Below are 9,551 nucleotides of genomic sequence, written 5' to 3' on the forward strand. Positions count from 1 at the left end.
AAAGTTATGTGTGAAAACGCCTTGAAAACACACCGAGCAGTTTTAGAAATCAACGTGTTCAAACGGGATAGACAGACACGACACTTTCGGATAAAACTCCACATCACGATGCCTTTTTCCGTGATCCGATTTTAATTAAATACAGCCTGAACATTACCCCAATCCGCGTTCAAGTTGCCTGTGGAAACGTGATGAAAATTCGTCTAGCGGGTATGCAGATTAACATTTTCAAATAGACAGACACGACCGTTTCACAGTTTTGTTATTAGTACAAATCTCACCGAGCGGGGTAACATAGTGGTTAGCACGCTGGATTCGCATTCGGGAGGACGACGGTTCAAGCCCGCGTCCGACCATCCTGATTTAGGTTTTCCGTGATTTCCCTAAACCGTTTAAGGCTAATACCGAGTTGATTCCTTCGAAAGGATATGGTCGCTTTCCTTCTCTATCCTTCGTCAGTCAGAGCTTGTGCTCCACCTCTGATGACCTCGTTGTCGACGGGACGTTAAACCCTAATCTGCTCCTCCTCCTCCAGTACAGATATCTCCGGAGGAATAGTCAGTATTCAGGGATATGACACGAACGATCTTTCGAAGCAAAAAGGTCTAACAAACACGGTCTCTAAGATGCGTGCCTTAAGATCTATGAGCACATGTTCATCTTCACTACTGCGAAACACATCTCTGCTGAAGAGAAGAAGTGCTCACAGCTCTTAAGGTATGCATTTTACAGTCCACGTTCACTTAACATTTTTACTTCGAATGATCCTTTCAGATTCCTGAATATTGGCCATTCATACTGGGACAGTCCGAATAAAAGTTAGACAATAGGAGGCTTAAAAAGCTCTTTGTTAAACTGTGCTTTCCCACTTTGTGCTACCAGTTTGTTTTGCACTGTATATTACACTACTGGCCATTAAAATTGCTACACCACGAAGATGACTTGCTACAGACGCGAAATTTAACCGACAGAAAGAAGATGCTGTGATGTGCAAATGATTAGCTTCTCAGAGCATTCACACAAGGTTGGCGCCGGTGGCCACACCTAAAACGTGCTGACATAGGGAAAGTTTCCAACCGATTTCTCATACACAAACAGCAGTCGACCGGCGTTGCCTGGTGAAACGTTGTTGTGATGCCTCGTGTAAGGAGGAGAAATGCGTACCATCACGTTTCCGACTTTGATAAAGGTCGGATTGTAGCCTATCGCGATTGCGGTTTATCGTATCGGGACATTGCTGCTCGCGTTGGTCGAGATCCAATGTCTGTTAGCAGAATATGGAATTGGTGAGTTCAGGGGGTAATACGGAACGCCTTGCTGGATCCCAATGGCCTCGTATCACTATCAGTCGAGGTGACAGTCATCTTATCCGCATCACTGCAACGGATCGTGCAGCCACGTCCCGATCCCTGAGTCAACAGATGGGGACGTTTGCAAGACAACCACCATCTGCACGAACAGTTCGACAACGTTTGCAGCAGCATGGACTACCAGCTCGGAGACCATGGGTGCGGTTACCCTTGACGCTGTATCACAGACAGGAGCGCCTGCGATGGTGTACTCAACGACGAACCTGGGTGCACGAATGGCAAAACGTCATTTTTTCGGATGAATCCGGGTTCTGTTTACAGCATCATGATGATCGCATCCGTGTTTGGCGACATCGCGGTGAACGCACATTGAAAGCGTGTATTTGTCATCGCCATATTGGGGTGTCACCCGGCGTGATGGTGTAGGTGCCATTGGTTACACGTCTCGGTCACCTCTTGTTCGCACTGACGGCACTTTGAACAGTGGACGTTACATTTCAGATGTGTTACGACCCGTGGCTCTACACTTCATTGGAGCCATGCGAAACCCTACATTTCAGCAGGGTAATGCACGTCCGCATGTTGCAGGTCCTGTACGGGCCTTTCTGGACACAGAAAATGTTCGACTGCTGCCCTGGCCAGTAGATTCTCCAGATCTCGTCACAATACGCCAGTCACTACTCTTGATGGACTGTGGTATCGTGTTGAAGCTGCATGGGCAGCTGTACCTGTACACGCCATCCAAGCTCTGTTTGACTCAATGCCCAGGCGTATCAAGGCCGTTATTACGGGCAGAGGTGGTTGTTTTGGGTCCTGATTTCTCAGGATCTATGCACCCAAATTGAGTGAAAATGTAATCACATGTCAGTTCTAGTATAATATATTTGTCCAATGAATACCCGTTTATCATCTCCGTTTCTTCTTGGTGTAGCAATTTTAATGACCAGTAGTGTGCTTGTTTGCCTAACTGCCGTTAGATGCCGACGGCAAAAAAAGTCTTCTTGCTCTGTTCAAAGCGGTAGGTGATACGAAATTGGCAGTTCAATAACCGGTTAGTACAGACCAATTGGAGGCAAAAGTAACTAAAGTTAATTATCGAACTGTCATTAGATCTGAATTTCCTCGAGACTCAACGGGATGTGGCGTCACACATGACAGACCAAAGGGGCAGCCGGCCCTTTTAAGGGCTCCCCGTAGCCCCCAGCAGCGGCGCCAGCTAGGATCGTCGGCCGGCGCCAGTCCGACCGACGCCGTAGGCGCCACCTCCTCCCCCTCCCTACTCCCCACACCCGTCTAAAACGAGTTCCTCGCTGTCGGCCACACCGTAGATGACGACTTCCTGCAAGTAGCGTCCCACAACTTCTCCCAGAACAGCCTGGCCAGACCAGTTCTGTGGCAGCGTGAGGTCGTAGTCCTGACCGCAGGGCGTCCGTCTCTTCTGGGAAGCTCCGTGACGCGACTGCTAGACGGGCCGCGCCGGTGCAGTACGAGCGCTGCGTAGAAGATAATGTTTTTGTTTTCAGTCAGTGGCTACGAGGTGGATGAACGGGGCCGTGATCGGAAGCCAGAATGTTGTAACGCTCTCCGCAGACGACAACTCGGTGATTGCAAAACGCTGTTCAGGGCACAGTTTAAACGTCAGAAAACTTCAGTTGCTTCATTATAACACCAAGAGTAAAAAAGGAAAGTTGTACTCTTTTTATTCCAAATATCCTTTGAACTACAATGACGGAAAAAAATCGCTTGACCAAGAAGGAGCTGTGCGACATAAGAGAAAGTTGGGAAGCTTGTTTATACATCTGATAGATGATATAAGAATGGAACTAGTGGCACCATTATGAGGATGAAAATGAGCTTTGCTTTAAATATACGCTGTAACGGTCGTGAGGGTTACTTACCTTTGACATTGGACGTGGTGAGTTGATGATACTCACGAATGCCTTTAAGGTGACAAAGACACCATTATGAACACCTCACTAAGTTTGAACGAGGTCTTGTAATAGGACTATGACAAGCTGAATGTTCCTTCTGGGATACTGCGGAAAGACTAGGCAAGGATGTAGCCACTGTACATGATTGCTGGCAGCGGTGGTCACGAGAATGAACAGTCGCTAGAAGACTGGGCTCCGGAAGACCACGTGGACTATCGAGAGGGAAGACCATCATGTCCGATGTATGGCTCTAGTGCATCGTACCGCATCTGCAGCAGCAATTTGAGCAGCAGTTGGCACCTGAGTGACACAACGAACTGGTACAAATCGGTTACTTCAAACACACCCCGAGCCATACGCCTTGTAACGTGCATTCCACTCATCCCAAACCATCACCACTTGCGATGTCAGTGGTGTCAAGCGAGAGTTCTTTGGAGGACAGTGGAGGTGGCAAAAAATAACGTAACTGATAGAAATAACCGGTTACTGCGATAACCGTTCCTCTGATTCTGGCAGTTATTTCAATAACTGTTTAGTGTCAACAGTGCCTCGCGCCATCTGTTGACCGAAGATCGTACTGCGCATTTGGAAGGCGTTCTATAGACCATGGGACTAACTGTGAGACTGCGCGCCATCTGTTGATGAGAATTGTGTACTATTTCGTGGGCCTTCGTTACTTTTAGCATAAACAATTAAATAAAGTTAATGTCAGAGCCGTGGCTGATAGGAGCTGCAGTACAGGCATTAACAAGTACAGTTGATCCCTTGAGCCACCGCCTTACGAGTTAATTTAGCTTGGACGGGTAGTACAAGGAGAGTTACTACGGAATTCGAGCGACTATGGAAATAACTGTCAGATCGGTATTCTCCTCTGGCAGTTATCGTTATTGGCTCGCAGTTCTAGTTCTCTGGCAGTTATCGGGCTACCACCACAGACAACCTGGAAGTTGGTAACGGAATAACCGTATGTCTAGACGTTCCTGACTCGGTGACTTCAGTTAAAGGTCGTAGATCCCCGTGATATTTCCAGAGAGGACAGTAACTGGAGCGAACAAACATTTTCGTACTGCTACGGAAATGACGGTAGGCCATCGGGGAGAGGGGATGGCATATAACAGGAATCTATTGTCTCATTTCTCTGCAATTCTTGGTGTTTCGAAACAGGTGTCACTCTCTTTCCGGCCTTTGGTTGCGTTAGAGGGTATTGACTTTCGTTCCGCGTTCTTGTTTTTCTGTGTGTTGTTGCTATTACTACCAATAGTTGCCAACATGAAGAGGTCGAGGACAAGCGAAATGTGGTCATATTTCGAAACTCTTGATCGAGAGTTTGCGAAATGTACTTTGTGCGGTAAGAAATTATCGTACAAATCGACGACGAATTTAAAGAAACGCCTTCAGAAATCACATTTAATTGTGAATTTCTCTTCACAAAGACCTTCGGAGCTAGATTTGGGTGAATAATGAAAAAAATATATTTATTGCAATTACGGTTATTTCAGTGCATTCATAATCATTTATTTTTTATTTTATTAATTTTTCAAGATAAGAGCATGCTATACAGTGTGGTGCTTTGTGCATTTTTACACGCAAGTTTTCATTTGTCGTGACTACTTAAGCTGTCGATACCACCGCACCTGTTTGCCTTGACATTTTCAAACATTAAATTATGTTGCATATGGTGCCGGAATACTTAATTATTTAATTCGAAGTTATTGTTGCAGGTGTAATAACGATAGTGCTAATAAAATGCCACTGTGTGATATATGAACTGTCGTCTCGCAATTATTAGTAACTAATCGGATAGCGGATTGTATCAGTGTCATTCCTGTGTATCAATTGTTTTTAACCCTGACGACGGGGGGGGGGGGGGGGGGGGGGGGGGAATTAGATACTGTTTCATATTTTAAAATTTTGAAAAGGATAATTGTTTTTAATGGAGTCTTCAACTGAATTCCATAAATGTTTTAAATTTTGTGGTTAAACTTAACCCAAAAATTTGAAACGTTAATAGTACATGTGACTTTCCACAGTGACAGTCATATTGAATATTTTGAAGTTCAGGGCCCTACTTATACATCAGTATTTGTTTAAAATATGATATGTGAACAACAATTAAGATATTTTTTTAGGGTGGAAATACAGTACCCTCCCTTCCCCCCAATACACATTATTGAAAATGTGTTGGTGTTGCTAGGATTAAAGAAGAAACTTGAAGCTATAGTCATTACTAAAACTGAGTCAATTGTCAACTTGTATGAAGTAAATATTCAAGCTGCAAGTACCATGCAGAATACTGTACGCAAACATTGTAATATATATCACCAAAAATATGGCATCACTTCTATTGTGCTTATGCTGATATGAAACCTATTTTTCTGTAGGTGAAACCCTTCCTGCAGAGGTGATCCTTGGCACCAGTAGTGTGGAAGAGGAGCGAGCTGCTCCAGCCCGCTCAATGCAGCAAGGTGTTCAAAGTTCTATGACATCGTGCCTCTCCGAAAGGATCGGAGTGAATCAGAAAAAGAAGATAGATGGGCAACTTCTTCAGCTGTTCACTAAAGACTTCCAACCATTTTCAGTCGTTGAAGATTCGGGGTTTTGTTTATGAGTTACCAAGCAGGAAGCATATTTCAGATGTAATGCTGCAAGCAGCATACACAGCAGCAAAGGAGAAAGTGGTAGACAAACTGTCAGCTGCGAAGACAGTTTGTTTGACCACAGATCGCTGGACATCGGCAGCAAATGAAGGTTACATGGCGGTGACAGGGAACTTTGTGTCTGAAGATTTACCTTGCAATCTGTGTTGTTAGGATGTTCTCAATTCTCTGGTGCACATACTGCTTCGAATCTGACGGCATCTCTAATAGGCACGACAGATAACTTCAGGCTGACAGACAAAGTTTTGCTGGTTGTGACGGATAATGCACCAAATATTAAAAATGCAGTATCCATTTTACAGTGGAAACACTTTGGGTGCTATGCACGTACACTAAATCTTATTGTGCAGAATGCACTAAAACATTTTGTGTCAATTCAGCAGAAAGTCAAAACTATTGTAGCATTCTTCAAGAGAAGCTGCAAGGCAACAGAAAGACTGCTGACATACTAACAAAATAATGGGGCAGGTCATGTTAAAAAACTGGTGCAGGAGGTGCCAACAAGATGGAACTCTACTCTGTGTATGTTAGAGCGAATAGTTGAAATTAAAGATGCAGTGAAGACTTCACTTGTACTATTCACAGTTGATTTTGAACAACTGACCGACGAGGAATGGAACATCTGCTCAGAACTCTGCTCTGTGTTGAAGCCATTTGCACAGGTTTCAACACAACTTAGTGCTGAGTCATATCCTACTGGCAGCCAAGTAAGTTAAGCAGCTTTTTTCTTGCTAAAATGTTAGCTGTGGTATTATGGCATAATCATTTCTGAGATATTGTACTGTTTGTGTTATATTGAACTTATTCCAATTTTCAGGTTATTGTTCTAACAAGGGGATTATTATCAGTGTGTGCAGAACTTTTGAAAAGGCCATTTAACAGTGTGACAAGGACTGTCATTGAAGAATTAACAAAAGGGCTGAAGGACCGTTTCCACAATGTAGAGATGAGCAAGTCTATAGGAGTAGCCACTCTACTAGATCCACGCTTTAAATCTCCTGTGTTTGAAAACCGAGTTGCAGCAGATAATGCAAAGAAACAGCTTATTGAACTAGTAGCACAAAAGATGGGTGACAGAAGACTGACAAACACAGGCCAGAGCCATGAAACTCTGTTAACTTCAACCACCACTGATCCCTTGTCAGTATGGGGTGTCTATGATGCAATTGTAAAATCAACACAGCCCCAGGGCACTCCTCAGTCAGCTGCTATTGTGGAAGTACAAAGGTACATGGACAGCCCAGTTATTAGTAGCAGTGAGGATCCACTGGCATGGTGGCGTGAAAATCAATATATTTTCCCAAATATTTCTAAAGTGTTGAGGGAAAAATTCAACATAGTGGCCACTTCTGTGCCATGCGAAAGAATATTTTCTAAAACTGGTATCATTATAAAAGAAAGGTGAACACGGCTGAAGGCGTCCAAAGTTGAAAAACTTATATTTCTAAATATGAACAGTACTAACTCCTGAATTTCCTGCTACAGGGTACGTGTTATTTATTGTATTTAATGAGAGATTACTGGCGATTTATACCCCAAAATATGCTTTTCTTATCTTAGATGTTTGTTTCAGTAGTGGATTCGAGAGGCACACCAACACCAGCAGATGAGTCTCTGTTTAATACTTGGGATATTATAACAGTAAGGTAATTCTAGTTTGGGTACATTTTTGGCAGATTTGATCTCTCCCTTAAATTGGAGATATAACTGTAGGGCATAGCATATATTTGTTATGCTACATTAAAAGAGTACTAGTGGTTTTGTGTTGAAGTGTTTAATGTATATTGTCAGTCAGTAAGTCAGAGCACTTTGTTCCAGTTATAGCTCCAGAAGTCAGTCACCAGCAGCAGATGTCACACAGTTATAAAATGGGAAACTGGAAGAATAAGGTACTAGTGGTTTGGATACATGTGTGGGAAATTCAACTTCCGCTTAAAATGCAGGTACATTTGAAGTGTGTAATGTAGTTTGGCAGTCAGTAACACACAGAACTTTGTTCCAGTTATAGCTCCAGAAAACCGCCACCAGCAGCAGATGTCACAGTTATAAAATGGGAAACTTGAAGAATAAGGTACTAGTGGTTTGGACATATGTGTGGGAAATTTCACCTTTCACTTAAAATGAAGGTACAGTTACAGTCCTTAAGAGTATACTGGCAAATGGTAACTCAAAGCTCTTTGTTCCTGTTACAGCCCCAGAAGTCAGCAGCAGCAGCAGCAGACGTCACACAGCCATAATGCGAGAAGCTTGAAGAATAATGTGGTAGTGGTTTGGATACATATGACATATTTCACCTTCAGTTTAAAATTGAAGTTTATTTATATTGGCAGGTGGTAACTCGGAACTCTTTGTTCCAGTTATGGCTCCGATAGTCTTCCAGCAGCAGCAAATGTTACACAGTCCTATAGAGGCAAACTTGAAGTATGAGGTAATAGTGTTTTGCATAGAATGGCAAGCTTGACCTTTCACTTAAAATGGAGGTACATTTGCACTGAGTTTAATGTTATAACACGTGAATGGATTACCAGTGATGTATATGTATATACTGGAATTTGTAACTTAGAACTTAATTTCAGTAACAGCTTTGAAATTTGGTCACTGGATACAACTATATTATCTTTCATGTTGATAGCAGCAATCATCAGATTGCAATCCAGTTAAGTACCTATGAGGCATGAGATGTCAAAAATACTTGTGGGTTATTGGTAGCCTGTGTCAAGGCATGTGGCACCTCAAAGTTTGTAAGTACAGTAGCATTTTGTTTTCTGCTTTACTTAAAAATTGTTAGCTGTAGCACCCATTCTGACATTCAATTATTTTGAATTTCAAGTTTCTTAAAATGACACTGACATCAGTTTCATGTGTGTTAACACTAATCCGTATATTATTGTTAATATATGCTGCTATTTTCCTCAGATGTTAACTGAAATTGTTTTATTGTAATGATAACAACACTTCAGGCTTTGCAGACTTGCAGTATAGGTTACCTGCTGAGAAATATTTACTGGAAGAAATGGTTTCTTTGAATAGGATCGAAAGGAATACCACTGAAAATGCCAAACGTGAATTGGTGAAACCTCTTGTGCTCAATACTAAATTTCATTTGCAAAACACGGAAGTTTTCCTATTTTTGTGGTGGAACACAACAAATTCTCATAATTTTGCTAGTTTGTATTCTAGAAAGGGTGCCAGAAATGGAAGAGTATAATTTTTATTAAATCGGGCATTAAATGTAAGTAGGTCGGAGTACAGAAATGGTGCAACTGGCCTTCCCCACTGTAGCCTGATGTGCTCCAACATACATTTGTACTGATGTGCAGGTGGTTATAACACTAGTATCAAACTGCATGGTACCCACTTACTAATGTGACCTACCCTTGCATGATCTGCTGCAGACAGCAAGAAATCCGCTACTGCTCTTACTACCTGTCCAACAGTTGTGGAGGATTTTTTCCCCTTGGTGCTTGCCATGACATGTTTTGCCCTCTGCCCTTAAAATCTCAATTCTTGTTACATTTTTCATCCATTTTCTATCTCCTGATGGACCTGTATTGATTAAAAAACTAATCAATGCAGAAGTGATTGTAGAACTTTTGCTAGTGGCAGTGTGGGGGGGGCTCCACTCTTTAAAAAATAAAATTACATAGTGGGAC

General features: G+C 42.6%; 1 protein-coding gene and 1 long non-coding RNA gene across 2 annotated transcripts in view; both read left to right on the top strand.

Moving 5' to 3' along the window:
- Positions 1-7,303, top strand: part of LOC124622920 (zinc finger BED domain-containing protein 4-like) — a 99,280-nt gene extending 91,977 nt beyond the window's left edge. The window contains exons 2-3 of the mRNA XM_047148709.1: positions 6,367-6,605; positions 6,716-7,303. Coding sequence (XP_047004665.1) covers positions 6,367-6,605; positions 6,716-7,303 — 827 coding nt within the window. The remainder of the gene's footprint in view (positions 1-6,366; positions 6,606-6,715) is intronic.
- A 178-nt stretch (positions 7,304-7,481) lies between these two features.
- LOC124621785 lies at positions 7,482-8,365 on the top strand. The gene is made up of 3 exons (XR_006980566.1): positions 7,482-7,787; positions 8,091-8,160; positions 8,256-8,365. It is a non-coding gene; the product is annotated as an uncharacterized LOC124621785 (long non-coding RNA).
- The last annotated feature ends 1,186 nt before the right edge of the window (positions 8,366-9,551 follow it).

Source organism: Schistocerca americana, chromosome 7 (assembly GCF_021461395.2).
Source record: "Schistocerca americana isolate TAMUIC-IGC-003095 chromosome 7, iqSchAmer2.1, whole genome shotgun sequence".
NCBI classification, from domain to species: Eukaryota; Metazoa; Arthropoda; class Insecta; order Orthoptera; family Acrididae; genus Schistocerca; species Schistocerca americana.